At 35.4% G+C, this 26,118-nt stretch overlaps 1 protein-coding gene across 1 annotated transcript in view; it reads left to right on the top strand.

Annotated features, from left to right (window-relative positions):
- The window catches only part of COPS3 (COP9 signalosome subunit 3), a 39,853-nt gene extending 29,874 nt beyond the window's left edge, over nt 1-9,979 (top strand). The window contains exons 9-12 of the mRNA XM_003761518.4: nt 1,115-1,201; nt 2,133-2,246; nt 4,148-4,228; nt 4,590-9,979. Of these exons, the coding sequence (XP_003761566.1) occupies nt 1,115-1,201; nt 2,133-2,246; nt 4,148-4,228; nt 4,590-4,643 (336 nt within the window). The 3' untranslated portion in view covers nt 4,644-9,979. The remainder of the gene's footprint in view (nt 1-1,114; nt 1,202-2,132; nt 2,247-4,147; nt 4,229-4,589) is intronic.
- Nucleotides 9,980-26,118: the final 16,139 nt, after the last annotated feature.

The following is a 26,118-nucleotide window of genomic DNA, read 5'->3' as shown; positions in this document are numbered from 1 at the left end:
GTGGTACATGGATAAATGTCTATACTTTTTGGAATATGGCAAAAATGTTCCCAACTACCTATTTCCAAGTGTGCTCACTTTTTTTTTTTTTTTTAAATAACTTTTTATTGACAGAACCCATGCCAGGGTAATTTTTTACAACATTATCCCTTGCACTTACTTCTGTTCTGATTTTTCCCCTTCCTCCCTCCACCCCCTCCCCCAGATGGCAAGCAGTCCTATATATTAAATAGGTTACAGTAGATCTTGGATACAATATATGTATGCAGAACCGAACAGTTCTCTTGTTGCTCAGGGAGAATTGGATTTAGAAGGTATAAATAACCCGGGAAGAAGGACAAAAATGCAAGCAGTTTACATTCATTTCCTAGTGTTCTTTCTTTGGGTGTGTGCTCGCTTTTAATCCTTTAATTATTTTTCTATTTTTTTTTTTTTATGGAAAACATTGTAACAGAAAATAAAGAAATGATCTGGAGTCTAGGGTCTAGATTTATATACTGACTCTCACTTTATGTCTTTATACTGTCCTTATGATCCTGGGCAAGTCATTTAAACTCTGATGCTACAGGGAGCTTCTAAAATTAAAAATTATAAGACTATTGTAGGTCTGTATTGGTAGAAGGAGTTGCCTTATCATGGAGCTCTTTACATTGATTCTGGATCAAAAATAACCCCATTTTATCAAGCTTTATTCTTGATTTTGTCAACTCAAATGGTTGCAGGGCCTCAGAGTAAATGAATAGACTTTTTGGTAAGTGACTTAGAAAGAAAATTGAAGTTCATGTATTTTAAATCTAGTCAGTGCTAAAAAGTGTTATCTAATATTGGACATTTTATCGATTTTGGATATCAAAAATTAATTTCAAAGGAGAAAAAGTTGGGACATTGGTTTCTTGTATACTGGCAAAATAAGTGAACTATTTGCTGCTTTTTTATTTTTGAAGTTTCTACTTTGCCATATGACTTTATTAAAATACTTTAGTATATTTTTTAGTATATTAATATAGTAGAATTAACATACTATTTCCATTGAGATAAGTGGAATTGTTTATCTAATAAATATATACCTCACAGCTGTTTCTAGTTATGTCCAAATTCTGCTTCTCAATTTCAGACATTTTTAACATTGTCATTACAAGATATGGCAAGTCGTGTACAATTGTCAGGACCTCAGGAGGCAGAAAAATATGTCCTTCACATGGTAAGCAAGGATATTCTTGAGATAATTTATGTAGATGAATATTGGCTGCTAAAAAATATTCATGCTGCCTAAGTAATAAGCAAAAATTCGTGTATTTACATATGAACTTTAGTGTTTCGAAAGATTTTATCAGTGTCAGTCAGCCAGCACATATTTATTAAGCACTACATGCCAGGCATGGTGATGATCACTGGGGATACAAAGAAAAGCCAAAAACAGTCCTTGCTCTCAAAGTGCTCACAGTCTAATGGAGGAAATAACAAGCAAATAACTGAATAAATAAGATATAGTTAATAAAATGGAGAAAATCAACAGAGAGACATTATTAAAATTAGGTCAGGAAAAACTTCTTGTAAAAGGTTAAACATTAGGTGAGATTTGAAGGAAACCAGGAAAGGAGGGGAGGGTATGAGTGCTACCTTTACTAATATAGATTATAGTTCCTCTTTGCTTTTTATGTGACCAAAAAGTTTTATAATCTGGTTGACAGTTTTTTGGAGATGAATTTCTCCAATTTAAGCTAGACTAGCATTTGCACAACACATGGCATCTATCGCTAGGCCCATAGGGGAAGCCTTTACAGGGGTGTGGGGGTGTGGGGGGGGGGAGAGAGAGAAAGAGATCTCCCTAAAGGTTTTCTTCCATTAAAACCCTGTTCTAAATGTATTTATATGTAAATATAAATTTTGGTTTTCCTGCATTTTTAACTGAAATTTACTACCTTCCCCCTTCAAATTGGAACATTTACTGCTGGTTGTACACTTAGTAAAGGTGTTTAAATTTTTTTTTTTTCTTTTATAAACCACAGTCAAAATTTACTGTCCAACTGTCATGAACAGGCTTATAATTGAAGAGTCATTAATTTTTACTTTAATCATTGGCATTATATGTTTAATGAAGCTATATTTTTTGTGATTCCTCTTATCTATAGATAGAAGATGGTGAAATTTTTGCAAGTATTAATCAAAAGGATGGTATGGTCAGTTTCCATGATAATCCTGAAAAATATAATAATCCAGCTATGCTTCATAACATCGATCAGGAGGTAAATATTAATGTAAATGCTCTAGTGTGATTGAGATTTACAGGGATTAGAAGACTTCACTATTTCTGTACCTTAAAAACTCATTTTTAGTATCAAGTACAGGTACTTCTCAGATTACCTTTGAGTTGTGTTTCAAATGTTTGTTTATAAATGTGTAGTTCAGCATACATTTTCTCAGAGGCAAGGCTTGTAGAAATGGTAGTTAGATTCCCAGGCCAGCTTACTCATTTCATTTGTGCTCTTACTGTTTTCAACTGCAACTCAACATCATTTAATACTGTTTCAGTGGCAAAAATGCATTTTACATTCTAATGCAGAATGTTAGGAATATATAAACTCCTATTCTTCCCATTCCCCTTTCTGTCCCCAAAAAGATCACTTTCTAAAGGGAGGTGGCATTTTTAAAGGCTGGGGTTGATAAGTGATGTTGTCATTAGTATCTTCTCCAGGAGCTCTTAAATAGCAGCATGCTTGAGCATGAGTGACTTGTTAACGCTCTGGATACTACACAGGATAAAATATTTTAGATTAGTTACCAATATCCTGTCTGCTTTCAGTTGGTAAACAAGGGGCAATTGACTTTATAACGACTTCCTTGAATCCTATCAAATGAGTTGATCTTCATTAGCTGAGGATTACTTAATTTTAGGGAATTGGAAACAGAGGGAACTTCTTGTATAAACTGCTTTTTCATTCATTTAAGTTTTTGAATGCATAAATATCATTAATATTTTTATCTTAGATACTGATTTAAATGGTAAGTGTAAGCCTAGCAGTTTCCTTTTTTCTATTTTTTTCAAACTTTTGATTTTATTTGACTGATTTTTGATATCTCATAGTGTCATCAGCTTCTACTTGCCCATTTCTAATTTTTAAGGAATTATTTCCTTTTCCATTTGACCAATTCTAATTTTTGATGAGTTGTGTTTCTTCAGTCAATTTTTGTCCTTCCTTTTCCACACTGTTGACTCTCTCTTGCAAAACTCTCATTTCTTTTCCTAATTTTTCTTTTACTTCTCAGATTTAAAAAATTTTTTTTGAGCTCTTCCAAGAAGAATTTTTGGACTTGAAACCATATTTCCCTTTGAGGCTTATTAGCATGAAGGCGTTTTGACATTGCTCTTTTCTGAGTTTGTGTTTTGATCTTTCCTGTTGTCATAGTAGCTTTTTATGATCAAGTTTCTTTCTGCTTTTTTTGTTCATTTTTTTAGTCTGTCTTGTGGCTCTTAAAATTGAGCTCTGCTCCTGGGGCACTGTTCTATATGTCTTATGTTGGGACCTCAAGGTTCTGGCAATTTGCCCACTGAGCTGGGTTGACTTGGCCTAATTGAGTCTGTTGTGTCCTGGCTTCTGGGACTGGCAATTTGCCTTCTGTGCCAGAACCTTTGTGGCTCATCTGTATTATAGAGCCTCCTGCTAGCTTGCCTGGATACCACCTGTACTGGGCTGTGCTCCTCTTTCCCAAGTGAGACAGACAGACTTTTCCTGAAGTCCTTCTAAGTTATCTTAAACCAGAAAATTGTTTCATTCTGTCTTTTTGTTGACTTTGTCATCTCAGAATTGGTTTAGAAGCTTGATTTAATGTTGTTTCCAGTGGAAACTGGGGAGAGCTCAGGCAATTTCCTGGCTTCTTTCCACTATCTTCATAAATTTCATAGTGAATTTGAAATCAGTTTCACTTTTGTGGGCTTCTTAGATGGGTAGGTGATGGTGCTGAAAGAAGGAAAGTATGAATACTATGCTTATTTGTGTGAGAAAAAAGGATTTGTTTCATGACTTGGAATACTAATTGCAATGTAGTTTTGCTTAATGCACATGTCAGTTTCTTTATATTTTGAATAAACTGTACTTTAAGCCAATTTCACTTTTTATCATATTAAGTATAAATTTGTATATCTCAGATGCTGAAATGTATAGAGCTTGATGAGCGACTCAAGGCCATGGATCAAGAAATCACAGTGAATCCTCAGTTTGTGCAAAAGGTATTATTTTTTTCTTTTTATTTAAAGTGGGCTGGAGGAGAAAAGCATGTAAACTTCTTCCTATATCTGGAATATAATTAGGATTTCAGATTTTATAATATTGAAATACCAAAGTATCTTGTTATGTATCATGAAAAAGAAATATTCATATAGCTTGGCAGTAAGGCTTTCAGTTCTTAATATCATGATTAATAGACAGTTTTATTTAGGGAAGATTGGAGACTGATTCCTTGAAGTGAATTTTTTGTACAAGAAGTGAGAATAATATATGAGAAAGATTATTGTAATTTTGGGTAGATGAGAAAGAAATGGAAAAAGAGTAAAAAAGAGTAAAAAAAACTTTTCTTTTCCTGTTCTGCAGAGTATGGGCTCACAAGAAGATGATTCAGGAAGCAAACCATCCAGTTATTCTTGAAATTTACATTTTCTGTGCTTTAAACTGAAAGAACCACCACTTGACCATTGGAAACTATGAGAATGGCAGAGAGGACTGAAACTGTTTTATCTGGACATTAAGAAATTAAATTTTGTTTTGACATCTTCAGTCCTATATGCTTTCCAAAATTTTCTCTCTGCAAAGAAAGGAAAAGATCTCAAAACTTTTAAAGTCTCTTGTGAATTTATTTATCTTCAGATTAACATCGTTATTGCATTAAATAATCTACCTTTTGTTTTAAATGGCTTGAATGTTACTGTGTTCCTGTAGTACTTTCCTCTTTCCCCCCCTTCTGAAAACAGTTTTCTTTTGTGAGAAACAGGGACATAAAACTAATTACTATTTGAAAGGTTTTTTGACTCCTTAAAATCAATGATAGTTTGGTTTTACAAAAAAGAGGGGGGTAGGAATAGGGTTTACTTGAAAGGCAGAAGCTATTTAAAACTTTATGGACTTTTATAGACTTGGACATTGCCTACTAGATTTGGCAAAATTAGTTTTAGTTTTCAGAGGAATCAAAATATTTACACAGTCTGCTGGTACTGGTGTAGAAATGAGAATTAAAGGGATGCTATCAAACATTTTTAAGCACTTTCCAAAATAATGGTGCATGGAATATCCTTTTATAATCTTGAACATAGCTTTTCCCCCTCCTGCTCATTTTGGTCTTTTCATTTGATATGCACCTGACTTGTTTTTTGCTCTTACTCCTTGTTAAAAGCATTTTCAATTAAGCTGCAATTAGCATGATTTTATTTTGATTACTTAGTGAATTTTATTCACAGAGTTCTGAGACTAATTTGGCTATCAGTTTTACTGAGTTCATCCTATAATACTGCAGGGTTTATCTGAAAGATAGGCAAAATTTTGCTATAATGAAAAATTTCAGATAAAAAAACCCATGAAAATTGGTTTGTCATCAAACTAAAATATATTTGTTTTTTCTATTGACATCAGGTTTTTTTTTTAATGTTGACATGTTTCATGTGCCTTTTTTGGTGTAGGGTTTTAGCAAATCAGGTTTTCATTATTTAAAACTCATGAGCCTCTTTATCATTACTTATATTATAGACTAAATGTACACTGTTACTTGCAATGAAGGATTTTGTAAAGCAACATGGCTTTTTTTTTTTTTAAGTATTTCGCGCTTCTACTTTTGCTTCATTGTTTTTCAACTAAGTTGTGCTTTTGTGCTCCTTTAGCTGAAGTGTCTTAAAATTTACGATCTGAAATGGACTTAAATTACTGATTTATATGTGATGGTAATAATGGTGTCCTGTTGTTGAAAGTCAGTTATTGAGAAAGGACATAATCTAAAGTATTTTATTTGTGTGTTTGGAACCTCTAAATATAAGTAAAGTTAGGTGTTTAGTAATGAAAGGCTATATATCTTAGAGAAACTTTGCATTATAGAGCACGGGACTGGCTTTTAGAAGATCTGGATTCTAATCAAGGTTCTGTCCCTAACCAACTATGTCGTTTTGAATAAGACACTCATTCTCTGGTCCTCCTTTTTTTCCATCTGTAAATTGAGGAGGTTGAATTAGATTTCTAAGATCCCTTACAACTCTGAATCTATGACTTTACAAAATTAGCACTCATAATCCAAGGCTTAGTTTTTTGAAACAAAAGTAAGGAAAAAAATACCTGCTTAAAAGTTTGTTACCATCGCTGCCTCATGTCTCAGTATGGGCTTTAGCTTCTTTCAGTGATGAGGGAGAAGCTATTGAAATATATTTTTGTTCTTCAGTATGCAGCAATGACCCTTGATGTCTTTTTTTTTTTAATCCAAAATTGACTGTATCTGAATTACCAAGATCTGCAATATAAGCTGAGACATGGTAGTAGACAGATCAGAATTTTGATAGAATAATTCTCCTTATTTTGGAAATTATTCTTTTCTATAGTGGATCCAATTAAAAAAAAAATGCCATTTCACCCTTGTTGCCTTTTCCCTGTTTCATCCTGCCATCTTCTGAATTAATGATTTTTCATCTATTTGGGATTCTTTTAAATCCAGCAGAAGAAATGATAATTGAATGTAGGACATTGCTACCTGTCTAAGAAGTATACTGTTTGGGCTATTAGCATGTGCATTTTTTTTTTTTTAACCAATACAAAAATTCCAACCTGATGATTGAGATACCATGCATTACGTATGTTAATAATAGTTCACATCTATATAGCACTTTAAGGTTTGCAAAGAACTTTCCTCACAATAAAACTGTGAGATAGTTAATGCAAGTCCATCTTCTCTAAGAAGTTAAAAGTAAGTTGCCCATTATCAGATAGCTAGTAAGTGGCAGAACTTGAATCCAGGTCTCTTGACTCTTAAGTGTAGCACTCTCTCAACTTTGCCACAGTAATCTCTTCCCTGGTTTAAGGCTCAGTGGTAAGATACTTTGTGAGAATTCTTTCATGTTTAACACCTGTAGTGCTTTATGTGAGCCAGAACTCAACATATATACAGCTATGGTGTTTAAGGTACTATCTAAAGAATTTTCAGCTAAGTATTAAAGGAATGATAAGAAGAACATGTTTTTTAAGCCAAAGAATGTCATCACTGAGCAATAAAATAGTGGGAGTTTTCTGTCCCGCGCTGATGGCATCATTTAAGATAATTGTGTTTTTATGGATGAAATATTGCTCTAAAGCTATTAGAATTAAGCATTCCAATGAAGGCTAAAAAGTAGTAGCCTTTATAATACAGAGCAGTGGTTTGGTTTTCAGTCTTTTCACTTATAAGGACCCTATTCACATCTAAAACTTTCAAAGCTTCCCTACATGATAGTAGGTATCTTTTTACTACCCATTGACTGTGAAAAGACAGGATGGTAAAAAAAAACAAAAACAAAAAAAACCCCAATATGTATTAATTATAGTCTTTGAATAAATTTGTATTTTGTTAGTCACAATAGCAAAAGAAGATATATTTCATTCCAAAAATTTTTTAAATTCCAGTTCAGGCACATGAAAGTCACCATAAATATTCTTGTTGCAAACTTTTAGAGATTAGATTGGTAATATTTCCTACACACATAGAGTCATAGAAATCCCTTATGATAACTTAGCATATCATGGACCCCCAAGGTTGGGAACCACTGTTTTAGAGAAAAGTATCTGTTTCAACAGGGGATTTTTACAGTGGAGAAATTCCTTAAATTTTAGCTTTTAAAACTTTGCTTGCTTGCTTATTTGGTCTTGTTAGCGCTCCAAACCATTAATGTCAATCGTTTCAACATCCAGATTCCCTTCTTTTTTTGTTAGATCTACAATGAAGTTGTAATCCTGAATTTCCTTTAGTTCTCAAATATGTCTTTGTATTATAAACAAAAAAATTATGCCTGTGTTGCAGCTTGAACATTAAATTGTAAGAAAAAAACTATATATACATAAATTTGAACAGTTGAAAAGAACATTTATTTTTTAAAGACTAGAAAAGATCAGCTATTTCTATACACAAAAGTATTTGCACTTATATGACAAATGCATTTAAGATAGATGGATTGATAATAAAACAAAATATGTACCCATGCCCTATTTCAAATCAATAGCTAAAACTAGAATTATTTTTTTTTTTGTTAGCTGCTGACTATAGGAATACAATAAACACAAGTCATAACTTAAAATTACAATGAAAATCTATATGATATTTGGTCAGAATCAATTGCATTGGGACCCGCCTCCAAAAACCAAAAATATGAAAGCCAAGTAACTGAAAAACTAGTGTACTAAAAAAGTTTGGCTTCAGAATTGAGAATTGACCCAGTTTCAAGTTTTATGTTGAAAAATGCTATTGTAGATCTTGGGTGGTAGAGGGAGATCCTGATGCTAATGAAATCACAGATGTAGGACAAAAAAGAAGAATGTATTAGTTATTTCTTAACGTTATTTGGATATTCTTGTTTTTGAAGAAAATTATTAATCTACTATTTCCACAATTCTTTTTGTGAAAACTCCTCTAAATAGGAATAGTTGCTTGATGATATTGAAAAAAAGTGGCTCAGAAATTACTTTTGCCTTATGAAACAAGATAACCGCTTCTTATTGTTTTTGTTTCTGATACTTGTCTCACAGCTGACTTAAACCATTACCTGTCAGTCTATTTTTAAAACCTCACAAGAAGACAATTTCATGGGTGACAGCCAAGAAAACTTTGTCATGTCAGAGCAAAATTTTACCAAGTATTACTTCTGGGGAAATTAGTATGAAATAAAAGAACTAGAAGCTTTGTTACTAATTCATATAGCAGTGTATTTCTGTTCCTAAATTTGTAAACTACTCCAGGACTGTAAGGGTTTGCTCTGAAATAGAAATGCTGGTGCTGGTGGATTATTGACTGAATAAATAAATAACCAAAGATCCATATTAAGGCCCCTGATAGTTTAGGATGTAATTCTTTGCTTTTCACTTTGTCTTTGTGTTAGTGTTGACAACAGATCCGTATATTCCTAAAATATTAGTTCTCAAGATGAAGATATCAGAAATGAATCTTTATTCATTTGAGCCCCCCGCCCCCATTGGATTACAACAATGCAATTTTGAAAAGATGGTTAGCTTATAGCAATCTCATTTTCAAGCATTTATTGAATATAGTGTCTATTTCCAAACACTGGGTTCATCACTAAAGGGAAAATGTAATAAAATGAATGCAAGATGGTAGTTTTTTCAATGTTGTTTCTACGTTTAATGTTTTGGCAAATTCCTATAATGCAGTTCAGAAGCTCTTGGCGTTTAAAGAGTATTTCAAAATAAAATTCAATGTGTGTGTTAGTGAAGGTCATTAACTTCGGGTTATGAATGTTGCAATTGGAGTGTCTTTAAATCTTAATTTGCACTAATTGTTTATGTAGTTTTTTGGGGAGGTTTTTTTGAACTTTTAGGCTGTCTGTGAAGTGTCCATGTTATTGTACACTTTTGGAATTTCATGTAACACAAAAATATCTTGTGTTTAATCATTGATTAAATGGTCAACATGCCATTGTATATTATAACAGCATATTTAAGAGAAAACATTCAGAATAGCTAGATTAATAAGAAGAGAAATAACTGATGAAAAGGAATTAACATCTCTAGAAGTATATGTCAGTTTAATCCATATGTGGTATGTGTACTGTTGAGATTTACATTAAGTGGCAGTGACTAACTAAACCTTAACCTATGCCCTTATAGCTTATTCTTAGAAAATAGTATAACTTAAGAAAGAATGGTGACTTGCATGGGCAAATAGACAGGGATAGTTAGTCCTGAGATAAAAGAAAGAAAGAAAAGTCTAATTGTAACCTTGAAAAATAAAAATGAAGTGCAAAAAGATATATAATTGCCAGCTTTTGTTTGCTTCTTTTAAAAAAGTTTATTAGGAAATACCTTTTTAAAAGACCACCTGTTGTACTGTATGGAAGTTGTCCCTCCCATTGATCTTAGTAAGCAAAGCTTTCATCCATCTAGAACTTGAGAAAATGTTTTCCTTGTTGAAGTCAATATGTTAAAGGATAAAAATTTTAGATGCCTGTCTAAATATCTCCATAGGAACAGGTACTAATTGAAAATTGTATGTATGTCGGGGAAGAAGTGGGGGTTATTCTAAGATGTACAATTTTGCTTATAAGAGTAAAAATCTGTTGATCAAAAGTTCCATGCATGAGATTCAGAAGATCTAGCTAGCTTTTTAGTTTTGACTGTTCTAGCTCAATTTGTGACCTTGAGCACTCACCCCAATTGAGTAACAAGTGCAATGAGGCATATGAACTGGATCTCTAAAAATGCTTTCTAGATTTGACATCTCTTATGTTTTTTTTCACCAATCAATATAATTTTTAGTACAGCACATAGTCACTTTTACTGATAGATACAATCTGTAGAAAAACACAAGAAAATATAGCTAGACTGCTTATAGAATAGTTTGTATTCTTAACTGAGAATCTCAAATTGCTTTATAAAGCCTTAAGTCTCACTGTACTCTTAAGTTTTTAATATGGTCTTTAAAGCAATAAAGGTTGGTGACTAGATTTAGTACTTGCTTGCTGACATTGAGAATTTTTATCTTTTATGCTTTTTCCAAAATATCTTTTTTAAAATGTACATTTGTTCTTTCTCTTTCTTGTTCACCAAAAATCAAAGCCAGAGAGGATAGGAATGGAAAATAGCATGAAAAATTGGTAACTCCAGACTTCATTTAAAAATTTTCCATCTTCAGTTCGATTCAAGCATTTATTAAGCATTGGGAATGCAAAGACAAAAATTAAAACAATCTCATCCTTCAAGAGGCTTACTTCAAACTTCCAAACCATTTACCAGTTATCAAATAAAACAATATGTTTCTTGGATATTTTAGAACACTAGGACAGATATGAGTTTTTAATCTCAATTCTGCCCCAGGTGTGTGATCTTAATAAAATCACTTAATTTCTCTGGGCCCTGATTCATCTGAAAATTTGAAGATGCTCCTTTTGTTTCTCCTCATGAAATAAAAATGGAATGAAACGAATGAAATCAAAAGAAGAATCTTGCCTTAAATTTCTCCACAGAAAAATCTTCTTTCTGCTTAATTTTGGAGTTGAAAAAAGGCATTTGTGCACTTTAGGCAAAGTGTAGAAAGAACATTGAGCTTCTACAACATTTCACATTACAAAATCTATGAACCATTATGGAATAAGAATTTAGAAATCAAAACATTTGCATTTTAAAAGTAATATCTGCTACGTGCCCTTGGGCAAGTCACTTAATCCTGATTGCCTTGTCAAAAAACTCACGGAAACCCAAAAAGTAAGGTTTCTTTGTGTAATATTGTTGAGGTGTAGACCACATGTCGAGGTCTACATTTGGAGTACCTAAATGAAATTAGGGTTTAGTTAGGTCTAGTGGCGGGTTTGGGGTACAGGGAGTCAAACAGAGTTCCCCTGCAACCCCCTTGGATTTGGCGCAAGGATATGGCGGTATATGAGGTCTAGTAGCGGCGCGGATTCCCAATAAAAGCATTTATTGGCCCAGAGAGCTAGATTAATAAAAGAGGTTTAATACTGAGTTTAGAAGTAGGAGATAGGTGAAGGTAGAGATAAAGAAGGCACTGGAGTCCAGTGGACAGAGGGTCCTCACATGGCGACCATGTTTGGAATCTCTGCAAAGAGGGGTTCCCAGTGTGGTCCTTTTAAGTCGGAGACTTAGCTTGAGGGGCTTTGGGGTGTAGCCCCAGAGTTGGCTCAGATCCGGGTGGGGCTGGGACAGGTCCGGACCTTCTATTGGAATTCAAAGGGACCAGGATTTGTGAGTCAAAGGGTAATTTACGTTAGCTAGGGGGGTTGGGAATCAAAGATTGGAATCTTTCCCCGCATCTGTATGCTCTGCTTGGCGGTTGGTCTATTGTTAATCTGGCATCTGATAGGGTCAAGAGTAAACATTTTATTGACCTGCACAATACAAACTATCTTGTTCCAAGTTCAATATGCCAATAGAAACCTTGTCATTAGAACCAATAAACATCTATTAAGTTTTTACTATGATATGGGCAGTTGGAATATGAATCCAAAGAATAAAACAATCCTTAATCTCAACGTGGAGTTTTCAGTGATCACCCTAAGGATTTGGCCTTGCCCAAACTTTTAGCTATTATGAGGAAAGTATAAAGTACTGATTGTTGGTTCAAATTTGAAATGGGGAAGCCCAATGATTAAACATATTAAGGGATGTGGAGCTGGAGTGAAAGGGGAGGGAAAATGTTCCCTTTACTGAAATTGTGTTCCCTTTAAGAAACTGTATTTCCTTTTTGTCTGTGATCCCTTTTGGAGTCTCAACCCCTCCTGAGGAAGGCATATTCCCCCCCCCCCCCCCCCCCAGATAAGTTATCTTCGGGGATGCCAGAACCTTTGATTCAATTAAAAATCCTGGTCAAAAAGCACCCCTTTGAAGTGTTAATTCCAATAGGAGCTCTGGGCTGGAAACTGATAAGTATTTAAATCTGGGAACCTGAGTCCTGAAGTCTCAAGACTCCTTAAAAAGGGTAGTTTCTGGATTCACTCTTTGCAGAGGGCCAAGCAATTTGCTAGGACCCTGTCCCCTCAGAAGGCATTCTCTCTTCAGCCTAAGACTCCATTTTCCTAATAGGTCTTTGACACTATAGAAGTCAGTCTCTTAAGAAACTGGTTTCTATATAACAATAAACTTTCATTTTGCAATTAGTAATTCGGGAATAAGCATATTCTTTCACTTTAAACCTTCGGGCCAACTAAAAGGGGATTTTAATAACTCTCTTATTGCCACTAACCTCACCACCACTGGGAATTGAGGGGATACAAACCTCATCAGGAGGAGACAAAATTAGTTTAACCTCTTATCTGCCTCAGTTCTTCATCTGCAAAATAGGAGAAATGTCTGCTTCCCAGGGCTGTTGTGTGGATAAAATGAGATGTTTACAAAATACTTTGCAAATTGTAAAGCACAATATAAACATTAGCTATTATAAAATAAAACAAATTCTAAGGAAGATCATTTAAAGAGGGAAAACTGGTAGAAAATGTCTTTAATTTGACATTAATGAGTAGAAATTTAGTAGGTAAAGAGAGGGAGAAGTCATCCTGAACATGGGACAGCCTAATGTGAGCAAAAGCTAAGGGCAAGTATGTTTGAGGTGCAGAATTTTTGTGTTGGTGTGTAAAATATGTGAAATTTTGTAGAAATATGTCCAGTTCCAGAAGTAAGGAGCCTTGATTTGTGGAAAACTTGAAAGGCAAACAAAAGTATGAATTTTAGTCAGGAAGCAGTAGGCAGCAAAAATATCTCCAAAGGAAAAAAACCAAAAACATTACCAAAAATATACAAAAGACGATTAACTTTGTCATAGTATGAATTGGGGAGTAAAAAGAATTAAGAAAGACCTTTAAGGAAGTTATTAGAACAGTTGTTCATGAGGGATACATACTAGTATAGATTACGTACTGAATGATGACCCTTAGGAATAAAAAGGGAAAGGAAATCTCTCACTGTACCTTTTGTCTCCTTTCCTGATTCATCAGGATGGGATGGTCAACAATGTCCAAGAGTCCTCAGATCAAAGTGGACACGGATTGAAAAAAGGACATAAGATTTAATGATTACAAGATCAATCAAATGGTCAATCAATCCAGAAGGCAAATTGCCAGGGATTAAGGAGAAAGATTAGTGTAAAGTGGGAGAAGTTTATCAGTGAGATGATAGAATAAAAAATGAGAAGAATTAAGGCCTTTTTTTTTGGGGGGGGGGGGTAAGATGGGGAAACCAAAACACATTTATAGGTAGATAAGAAGGAACCTGTAGTAAGGAAGAGACATGGACCAGTGGATTAAGATCTTGGAGGAGATGGCAGATGGAGGTATGACATCTGTATGACTAATGGGAAATTAAACTTCTGCATACAAGGATTTTTGAGGTTTGGAAGAAAGTAGCTAAGGAAATTCAGGCTTGTTGACCTGAAAAAGAGGCACTTATAAAGCAGGGGGGAAAGGGAAGGAAGAAAAAGAGAATCTTTAAGCAGCAGCAAAAAATTATGGAGCAAATAAGGAATCAACTTGATTTTCAACATAATTGTTTTAAAATTCATCAGCTCTTAAGTAAGATGTGTAGAAATCAAATGGACAATGTTTGCCAGAGAAGAGGTTTTGCAAGTAATAGATCTGCTTGTGCAAGGAGGCATAGAAAAGCTAGTAGCTAAGAAAACATTAATGTAGGAAGGTTTTTAACCTGAGGTCTGTGAACTTTTAAAAACACAGCTATTTCAGTATAATTATTTTCATTTGTATTCTAATGTATTTTGTGCATCTAAAAAATTATTTTGTGGATAGCCATCAGTTGGGGAATGTCTGGATAAGTTATGGTAGATGAATGTAATGGAATATTATTGTTCTATAAGAAATGATAAGCAGGCTGATTTCAGAAATGTCTGGGAAGAAGTACATGAACCTAAGGGAAGTGAGTAGAAAGAACACAACAATAAGATTATGTGATGACCAGCTGTGACAACCTGGCTCTTTTCAACAATGATTCAAGGCAATTCCAATAGACTTGTGATGGAGAGCGCCTTTACATCCAGAGAGACAATGGAGACTAAATGTGGATCGACATACAGTATTTTCACCTTGGTTGTTGTTGTTTTTTTCTTTCTGAGTTTTTTCCCTTTTGATCTGATTTTTCTCTAGTAGCATGATGAAGGTTTGCTCTTGTTTAACCTATATTGGATTACTTGCTATCTAGGGAAGGGGGAGAGAGGTAGGAAAATTTGGAACACAAGGTTTTGCAAAGATGAATGTTGAAAACTGTCTTTGCATGTATTTGGAAAAATTAAAAGCTATTATTTTTTAAAAAATCATTCTGCCAAAGGGGTACATAAAAATGTTAATAACCTCTGCATTAAAATATCAAGGCTGAGTAAAGAGGCAGAATTTGTTTTTTAAGAGCATATGACTAAAGATAAGACAGGTTCCATCGCCAGTTAAATTCTGAACAGTGGGTGGCAGCATAATCCAGATTCTTCTAAGAAATTTTACTCCACCCAGGCTCTTCTTAGGGAGCGCTTGGGTAAATGGCTTAAATTCTGATTAAATGAGGATGAAGCATATCCTACTCCCAGTGCCCCCATTTGGCAGGTAGGGAGTCTGGAATTTCAAAAGCAGTTCTATGTGCAAGTGGTGACCAACCCAGGGGAGTTGCAGAGAGGCTTTTCAACCGAGGGTTGCCCTTTCTCGCCTCCACCCCCATGCCAGGTGATGAACTTTCTTCTTTGACCACTGGGACTCGGGAAGCAAGGATAACGGATATTTTATTTATTAAAAAGCATTTGCACGGCACTTAAGACTGCCCGGAACTTAGAGCACTTAAGTGCTAGTTGATTTGACATCATCAGGCAGAGAAATGCAGATTTTATCGACAAACGCGCTTTCTTTCGGGTTCTCGGGGAAGGATGCCGGAAGGCTGCACAGCTGCGCTCACACCCACAATCCCCTTCACCCCGCCCAGCCACGAGTTATAGAATCTGGCGGAGTAGAAACTATAAGCAGCATCACATGACGGCCGCCCCCCCCCCCCCACACACCACCTCCTTTTCGGACCGTACCATTTCACCAGCCTGCTGAAATGGGAGCTTTGGTACTCAGTGCAAGTCAGACCCCACAAGCAAAAGAAGTGGGAGCGCACGTCGCTGTTGCTAACGAGTTCTTTCTTTTTTCTTTCTTTCCAAAAGTGGACTGGAGCTAAGAATGGGCTTTTGATTTTTGGCTGCCCCGCCCCTTTTTTCCTTCTTAAAGTCCGTACTCCCCTTGGACTCTAAACGGTTTCTTCTTGCTATTTTCGCCAGGAATGGGTGGCCTGAACCATTTTAATATTTTCCTGGGGGGGAGTACTCAGAAGCGAGGAAGATCCAAGAGACAGCCGGGATTTACTTCCGCCAGACCTCTTGATCTTCAGGTTTTATAAGTCATTTAAAAGGGGACTGGATGTCTCTGCGCTGTGAGATTTCTTTCAGAGGGCAATTTCTCTTCCCTCGATAAACCGTCCCTCCCCGTGCCCGCGGTTTGGCGAATGGTACGCCTCGCCCGTGTCAGGCGCTCCTGGCCCGGGCTCCCCCGGCACAGCCGCTGTTGGGGCCGGAGGTGAGTGCGGCGGGGTCGCGGGCGCAGGGAATCTTTGCCGTGGGAGAGGAAGAGAGTTGGTGTGCAGGGGGGGGGGGGGGGGGGGGGGAAGGGGCGGGCGGGGGGGCCTAGGCGGGGCCGAGCCGGTCCTCCGGCAATGGGGCCCGGAGGCCGGACCTGGGGCTGTGCTGGAGCGCAGGTTCGGGTGGGCGTGTTGGGGCGTGCAAGCTTGTGATTGTGGTTAATGGGGAAGGGTATTAGAAGGGAGGGAGACTAGGGAGGGTCGTGCGGTGAGAATAACCCGGGGCAAGGGTCAAAGGATGGGGGCGAGCGAGGTCAAGGATCCTTGCATGGGAGGGAACTAGGGGAGGGTTCATTGCCTGCAGGGGCGACCGGGCAGGCAGGGTCTTAGGATGGAGATGCAGACGATGCGAGGAGCCGTGGGATAAAGGCGGCTGAGGTTAGGGTCTTCGCAGAGGAGGCGGACAAGGGGAAGCGTCCCTGGATGGAGGGGCGGCCGAGTAGGCAAGGGTCATGGGATTGGCGAGCCACTGGGCAGGGGTCGTTAGGTGGGCTGGGTCTCGCGGAGGGTCCTAAAGGGAAGCAGGGTTAGAGTCTGAGAAGCTTAATTGTGGGGCTTCCGCTTTGTTACCAGTCATTCGGAACAGCAAAAAGTGCTTCCCCAAGAGAGTCAGCGTTAGGGTGCTGAGGAGGCATCGAAGTGTGGGATTGAACAGTGAGGGCACAGAAGGTGGGCGTTGATAGGTAAGGGTTTAACTAAAGTGTCTTAAGGGAGAGAGAGAATGAGTATGAGTGAGTCAGAACCTTGAAGAAAGGGTTTGGGGACCTAGAAGGAAGGAAGGAAGGAATAGAGAGCTGATAAGACATGGTGATATGGACGGATGTGGGGAGAGTGTGATAAGGACTGTGCTTGGACTGACTTAGGTTTGAGGGTGGAGTGGGGAGAACTAAATGATCTTACCCCTTTGCAGCCAGAGATCTTTAACCTCACCTCCTTTTCTATTACTACTGTGGGGACTGGGGGTGGGGTGGGAGAGGGGAGTTGAAATCTTATCTGTTGCTCTATCCTCTTAAGAGGGAAGAAATTATCCAGTTCTTTTTCAGGCAATTAAAAAAAATTATAAACACATGTTTAACAGACACATATCAACATTTAAAAAAAAAAAGATTGCATAGGACACTGGGAATTTCTTATTTTATGTGTTTTTAAAAGAATAACATTATTTTCCCCAGTTACATGTAAAATTTTTTTAACATTTTCTTAAGATTTTGAATTTCAAATTCCCTTTCTCCCTTTACCTAAGAGGTAAGCACTTTTATATGAGTTATACATATGCAATCTTGCAAAACATTTCTATATTAGTCATGTTTATGGAGAGTTTTTTTTACATTTTAATTTTATAGAAAAGTAACGACTGTCATATCTGTCCTTATCTGAACTCTTCTATGTATTTTAAAAACAAATTATTGCTGCTCTTTTTTTTTTTTTTTTTTTTTGGCATCTCTATCACTATCCAATGATTCCTCTCACTTTTACTAGTCGAAGCCCTCCCTTGTCATAAATGTGTAATGCCAAGTAAAATAAATCTACATACTGTGTCTGAAAATGTACTTTACCATTCTGATGACATGGTCATCAGTTCTTTGTAGTCACTGGTTATTGTGTTGGTCAGTTCTGAAGCCTTTCAGAGTTGTTTTCCTTTACAGTATCAAAGGTTTTATGCAAATTTTCCTGGTTCTCCTCATTTAGTGATATATTCAGTCCTATTAATTTCCCCAAATCTCTGAATTTGGGAATGATATTCGCTCAATAATAATAAATGTTCAATTATATTCATATACCATAATTTGTTCAGCTATTCCTAAATTGATGGGTAAAGAATTTATTTCCTTTTTTCTCCAACAAATGCAGTTCTGCTTTAAAAAAAAAAAAAAAAAAAAGATTTTTGCATGTATTAGACCTTTCTGCTTTTGAACTCTTTTGTGTCTATGACAAATAGCAACATAGTTATGCTAAAGGGCATGTACAGTTCAAAAATTTTTTAAATTATAATTGCTTATTGTGTTCCAAAATGCCTGTAGCAGTTGACAGTTATAACCAACAGTTTTATTGTACCTATCTTCCTTGATCCACCAATAATTGCTCTTGTCCTTTGCAATCTTTGCCAGTTCAGTTAATAAGTCAGAACAACTTTATATTTCTCATATTAGTTATTTGGAGCATGTTTTCATATAGGGTTTGTTGCTTGCTTTTTTTTTTTCATTGGTTAACTGCCTTTTCATATATAATAGCCTATTGTATTATTATTATTTTTTGAGGCATTTGGGGTTAAATGACTTGCCCAGGGTCACACAGGTAGGAAGTATTAAGTGTCTAAGACCAGATTTGAATTCAGGTCATACTGATTTCAGGATTGGTGCACTATCTACTATACTGCTGCCCCTGTAGCTTCTTTGCTAATATTTTATTCAATATTTTTGTATTATTGTTCACTAAGAGATAGTGTTATAGTTTTCTCTGCTTTCTTTCTCCTTGCTTTGGGTATCAGGAACATATTTGTTACATAAGAGTTTGAAAGGATGTCATATTTCTCAGTCTTTGCAATTGTTTTAACTTTATGTTTCAAGATTTTTCTTAACAGTGTATTGGGGGAATTCTACTTACATCTCTCTGTTGTGAGTGAGTTAATCTCATTCATTATATGGTTATGATTATTAGTTGTGGTTTTTTGCTTTATCATACTGCTAATGTAATTTTTCTTCTCTTTACCACTCGCCCACCCCTTTCTTTAAAAGAGAAAGGGAATAGGTTATCCATAAGCCTATATTTGGAATTGTCTTATCCTACTGTTCTTGCCTTTCCTCTTTTTAATCTGCCCAGAACAGATTACTGGTCTATGCTCTTCCTTTCTTCCTTTTTAATCCTCAGTTTATGTTCAGCAATACTTCAGGTAGAAACTTATGTTGCTTGTAATTTTTCTCTTCCCAATTTTGCCCTCCCTCATAATCCCTCTCCTAACCCATTTTACCTATTGATTTTTATTCTGTATGTATTCAATTTTTCTTTACCTTGATCAGATAATAGTGATGCTCATGAGATATCCCTTCCTCCCACCTTCATCTCTAGATTTTACATTTCTTTTTTTGATGCACCTAACTTATGTGAAATCTAACAAGAATTTATTGAAGCGCATGTTGTGCCCAGCACTGTACTAACTACTTTGGATGCAGTCTTTATTATTAACTCTACACTCAGATGGGTGAAACAATGTGAAAATGACTATATACCAACCAGATATATACAGGATCCATTGGAGGTAATCATAGAGGGAAGATAATAGTACTAAGAATAATTTTGGAAAAACCTTCTAATAGAAGATAAAACTGTTTCTCCTTCCCCATCTTTTTAAAAATAACTTTTAAATGAAACTAAACAGATAAAAACCTCATGTAGTTTCTTTATTCTTTCCTAATCTTTTTAAGACAGTAGATTTTGAAGAGACAGTAGTCTTTCTCCCTTATCCCCCCTCCAATTAGAAGATATGAACTTGATCATTTATTTTCTTCACATTGTTTCACCATTCTAGTTTTCTTTTGTTGCCTCAGAGTTGCAAAAGTTCTTACCCATCTGTGGTTTTCTCAACCTGAATATTTGGAAATTTTCTATTCTAACTCACATTTTTTGTTATAAATTTTTTTTTCGCTGAATAAATTAATCTTTGTTACTAGCCTTTTTCTTGTTGCCTTGAAATATATAATATTCTAACATTTCCTTTTGCAGAATCACAGAACTTGAGACTCAGAAGAGCCCTCTACTTCCATCTGCTTCCTTCCACACATGAAGGAAGCTCTGGGACAACATACATGACGAGTGGTCGTCCAGCCTCTGCTTGAAGACCTCCAAAGAGGAGGGATTCCTCCTCTTGTCAAGGCAGGTGTTTTAATTTTTGGACAGATCTAATTGTTAGGAAGTTTTTTCCTGACTTTAGCTTTAATTGGCTTCTTTGCCATATGAAGCCAAACAGAACAAGTCTGATTTCTCTTCCACATACAATCCTCTGGATACTTGAACCCAATTATCATCTCACCCCTGAATCTTTTCTCCAGACTAAACATATGCATTTCCCTAAAGCAGTGCTTATATGTTATGAACTCAAAGCGTTTCATCATTTTGATTGCTCTCCTGTGACTGTTCTTGCCCACGTTATCAGTGTTCTTAAACTATGGTGCTCAGAATTGAACTCAGTACTCCAGATGAGGTCTGACTAGGACAGAGTACAATAAGATAACTCTTCTCTCTTCTTAGAAGCTATGGAACTCTTAATGAATTCCAGGATTACGTTAGCTTTTTGAGCTGCCACATTACTCTGCTGTCTCATTTTAAGCTTTCAATTTACCAAAAACTCCAGATCTCCATGTTTCTTCCCTCTTTTATTTCTGGATTTCTTTTTTGGTACCTAAAGAGAAATCTAGCTTGAAGTCCTAGCTTATTGGGATCCTTTAAACCCTAACTTCTGTCATCCATTGTGTTAGCTACAAATCTGCAAATTTGATGCACATATACCTTTAAAGAAATAGTGCACAAAAATATTAAATAACACAGAGTCAACAAACAGATTCCTGAAATATTGTACTGGAGACCTCTTGGGGCACTGACAGTGAGTCTTAAACAACTGTTCTTTAAGTCTACCTAGCTGACCATTTCTGAATCCATCAAATTATATTAATGTTTAATATTTAAAACTCTGCCTCTTCTTTAGCATAGAATAGTATGAAATATTTTTTCAAAATTTTTGTAAAATATCTAAACTATGTCTATGGCATTCCCCTCATCTACTAGTTCAGTAATCAAAAATGTCAAAAAAGAAAATGAGGTTAGTTTGTTTTTGAAGAAGTCATGTGGACTTTTTGTAATCTCTGTTTCCCTTTTGTAGATAATTACCAATTGATTCTTTCAATAATTTTCCTATCAATTGAAGTCAAACTCACTGGTCTGTGGTTTTCAGACTCATCTCTTTGCTTTTTTTTTTTTTTTTTAAACCCAAACAATATTTGGCTCATCTCCAATCTTGTGGTATCTCTATCATCTTCTATGATCTTCTAAATATCACTAATAGCAGTTGTGCAGTCACATAGCCAGTTCTTCTAGGACCCAAATATGTAGTTCATTTGGACTAGGTGACTTTAATTCATCAAATGTAGCTAGATGTTGCCTTACTAATTTCTTAGATATTTCATTTTTCAGCTTCCTCTTAGTCATTTTTGTGCTGTCATTTTTAGTCTATGTCATTCTACTTTATAGAGAAAACAGAAACAAATTAAGAATTGAGTAGCTCTGTATTTTCTGTTTTGTCATTTATCATCCCATCTACACCAAGAAGATTAATGCTTAAAAAACTGCACTAAGACTTTTGCACACACTACAACTAAAAAGCCCTTTTTTTGTTGCCCTTGGTCATCCTCATGAGCACCAGCTTATCTTGAGCTTTAAAATTCTTGATATTATTTTTATGTAACCATGCTACATTTTTTATATACATTTTCTGTTATTTGGTCTTGCTTCAGTCTTCTTCTTTACAAACCTTTTTAAAATCAAAATTAGTTGATGAGTTACTGTGCAACCAAATTACTCTTTTCAGACAAATCTCTTTTTTTCATTCTTATGAGAATTATTTTCTTTTATCTTCAGGATTTTATTCTTGAGTATATCTTATGTTCTTCTAGGCTTAACTCCCTGTGAAACATTTTAGTTCATGGAATGCTACTTATTTTTTCTCTGAACCCTCTGAAATCTACTTTCCCCAAATCTAGGTACCAAGGTGCAGGTCAGACTATGCCAGATTTTTCTTCTCTATTATAAACTCTGCAATGACAGTTAGGTGATTCAGGCCAGTTCCAATGGACTTGTGATGAAGAGTGTACCCAGAGAGAGGACTGGAGGAACTGAGTGTGGATCACAACATAGTACGGGGATACTTTTTAAATAGGGGGCCAGCTCGCTGTCCCTCAGACTGTTGGAGAGCCGGACTATAGTAAAAACAAAAACTTAGTTTTGTGGGCCTTTAAATAAACTTCATAGCTCTGGGTGAGGGGGATAAACGTCCTCAGCTGCTGCATCTGGCCTGTGGGCCGTAATTTGAGAACCCCTGACAAAAAGTGAGAACACTTTTTTTTTTTGTAGTTATTTGCTTATATTTTGTTTTCTTTCTCATTTTTTTTTCCTTTTTGATCAGATTTTTCTTATGCATGATGATAATTGTGGAAATATATATATATATATATATATATATATATATATATATATATATAGAAGAATTGCACATATCTAACATATAATGGATTACTTGCCATCTAGAGGAGGGGATATGGACAAGGGAAGGAAAAAAAAATTAACACAAGGTTTTGCAAAGTGAATGTGGGAGATTATATATATATGTTTTGAAAATAAAAAGCTTTAATTTTTAAAAAATAAACTCTGCAATGGTATTAGGGTTTTTTTTTGTTTGTTTGTTTTGTTTTTTTATTGCAGTTGCATTTCCTTGTATGAACAAATAATGAATATTTACTCATTGCCCAAAACTGCAATAAATGCTGAGGATACAAATAGAAAAAAATGACAGTGTTCCTAGTCTCAAGGAGTTCCCACACTCCCAAGTGAAGGATATATAAAAGAAAGCTCAGCTTGAGTGAAAGTTCAGTACTTGACTAAAGTTTAGCACCTCTATTCTAAGCTGTTGATTTTCTTTCAGTTGTCTAATTTTGTTATTTATCTTTTTGAGTTCTTTATTCTTTTCATATACTCTTAGAGTTTTTAAGGCCAGTACCTTCTTTTTTTTGTAGAGTTCTACTTGTGATCCTTTTGTTGTGATCCTTTTGTTGAAGATTTTCTCAAACTGCTTAACCTGTAATATTTGTTGCATTTGATTTGGCATTTTCTTCTGTTTATTTTAATGGTAAATTCTTTATCAGTGAAATGAAAGATTGGACTAAATGCTTCCCATTCCATGACCTCCATCATTTCTTTTAGCACAGTAGTATTCCATCACATTCATGTACCATAACTTCTTCATCCATTCCTTAGTGGATAGGCATGCACATAGTTTCCATTTGCTTGCCACAGCAAAGAATTGGAAGTCTTTAGGGTCTATATCTAATATTGATATTTCTGGGTTAAAGTACATATACAGTTTATGATGGGCATAGTTCCATATTCCTTTCCAGAATTACAGGAGTAGTTTACAATTTCATCAACAATGCAATAATATACCTATTTTACCACAATTTCCTTTATCATTTTTCATTTTCCTTTTTGGTTAAACTTTGACAAACTGTTGGGTATGAGATATTTTAAAATGCGTTCCCCTAATTATTAGTGGTTGAGAACATTTTTGTCATGTGCTATTGAAAGCTTAGATTTTTTTTTTTTCCTGAAAAATGCTGATTCACATCATTTGACTGACTATTTATAATTTAGGGAATAGCTTTTGTTCTTTTAATTTATAAGACTTCCCTACATATTTTAGAAATTAGATCTTTATTAGAAAAAGTCGTTGCACAAGATCAACCAAATCATTTCTAATGGAGCAGTAATGAACTGAACTAGCTATACCCAGAAAAAGAACTCTGGGAGATGACTAAAAACCATTGCATTGAATTCCCAATCCCTATATTTATGCACACCTGCATTTTTGATTTCCTTCACAAGCTAATTGTACAATAATTCAGAGTCTGATTCTTTTTGTACAGCAAAATAACATTTTGGTCAGGTATACTTATTGTGTATCTAAGTTATATTTTAATATATTTAACATCTACTGGTCATCCTGCCATTTAGGGGAGGGGGTGGGGGGGTAAGAGGTGAAAAATTGGAACAAGAGGTTTGGCAATTGTTAATGCTGTAAAGTTACCCATGTATATATCCTGTAAATAAAAGGCTATTAAATAAAAATAAAAAAAATTAAAAATTAAAAATTAAAAAAAAAAAAAGAAAAAAAGAAAAAGTCGTTGCAAAGATTCCCTCCTCCGCATTTACCTGCTTCCCCTCTAATTTTAGTTGCATTGATTTTGTTTGTGCAAAATCTTTTTAATTATATATAATCAAAATTGTCCGTTTTATCTCCTGGATCCTTTTTATCTTTTGCTTGGACATGGACTGTTTCTTTAAAAAAAAAAAAAAAAAGTGAAGGAGGCCTAAGGGAAGTTTAGTGGAAGAATCAGGAATAAATTCAGGTATCCTATTAGCTCTTCACATTTATATGGCAGTTTTTACATGACAGGTTTTTTCTTTTCTTTTCTTTTTTTCTTTTTTTTTTTTTGCTGAGGCAATCGGGGTTAAGTGACTTGCCCAGGGTCACACAGGAAGTGTTAAGTGTCTGAGACCTGATTTGAACTCAGGTCCTCCTGACATCAGGGCTGGTGCTCTATCCAGTGCGCCACCTAGCTGCCCCCATGACAGGTTTTCTTTAGACAAGATAGTGCAAAGTAAAGACTTTAATTTTAGGGAGGAGGATAAAAAAGTGAGAAAATATTTAATGGGAGGGAGAGGGTGGAGGTAAAAGGATGATGTTACAAACTTGAAAATTGCTAATTACTTGATAATCCACAGCAATTTATGCTCAAATTGAGCTGCATTCTCAGGGAATTGATTTTCTAAAAGATATTAAAACACAAAATCTTCCATTTCCTTTTCACAGTTTGGGGTCTGTACCTTTACTATTGTTTTTAATTATGGCTTTTTATTTACAAGATATATACATAGGTAATTTTTCAGCATTGACAATTGCAAAATCTTTTGTTCCAACTTTTTCCCTCTTTCCCCCCACCCCCTCTCCCAGATGGCAGGTTGACCAATACATGTTAAATATGTTAAAGTATAAGTTAAATACAATATATGTATACATGTCCATACAGTTATTTTACTGTACAAAAAGAATCGGACTTTGAAATAGTATACAATTAGCCTGTGAAGGAAATCAAAGGATTGGGAATTCTATGTAGTGGTTCATAGTCATCTCCCAGAGTTCTTTCTCTGGGTGTAGCTGTGAACCCTTAACTACTGTAACAAGAGTCTTTGGCTTACTAGTTATAGTAGTGTTTAATATGTAGTGTCCATTATGTGTCTCAGAGTGTAGGTGTATATACATGTAAATTTACTTGTATGCACACACACACGTGTAGGAAGGGTACCAGTGGATAGAGAGCTGAGGTTAGAGTCCAAAAAATCTTATTTCAAATCCAGCTTCAGATACTATGATCCTGGGCAAGTTATTTAATCTCTGCCTCAGTTTTCCTCATTTATAAAATGGGGATGATAATAGTACCTACCTCTCAGAGTTCCTATAAGAATCAAATGTGATGATATCAGTAAAGTGCTTTGTAAACCTAAGAAGCTATTAGTTGTTAGCTAATATTTTTGGTTAATATTGTTGTCTTAAATGTTAGGGTGGCTAGTTTCAGTTTTGACTTGGGAACAAGGAAATAGTTTGGGGCAGTTTTGACAATGTTGCCCAAATGGCCAACTTTCCCTTTGGAACAATTTATGGCTTTTGTTTTGCATTTTAGTCGTGGTTTTTTGAGATTCATTCTTAGTAATTCTATTTTTGTATAATAATGGTGATCCTCATTCTTCAGGAGGTTGTTTATAAAGCAATGTAATTAAATGGTGCTCATTTGGAACTATGTTCAAAAAGTTATCTAATTGTACATACTCTTTGACCTAGCAATATTACTACTGGGCTTATATCCCAAAGAGATCTGAAAGGAGGAAAAGGGACCTACATGTGCAAAAATGCTTGTGGCAGCCCTCTTTGTAGTGGCAAGAAACTGGAAATTGAATGGAT

Source organism: Sarcophilus harrisii, chromosome 1 (genome assembly GCF_902635505.1).
Source record: "Sarcophilus harrisii chromosome 1, mSarHar1.11, whole genome shotgun sequence".
Lineage (NCBI taxonomy): Eukaryota > Metazoa > Chordata > Mammalia > Dasyuromorphia > Dasyuridae > Sarcophilus > Sarcophilus harrisii.
This window is presented reverse-complemented; position numbering and strand designations above follow the sequence as displayed.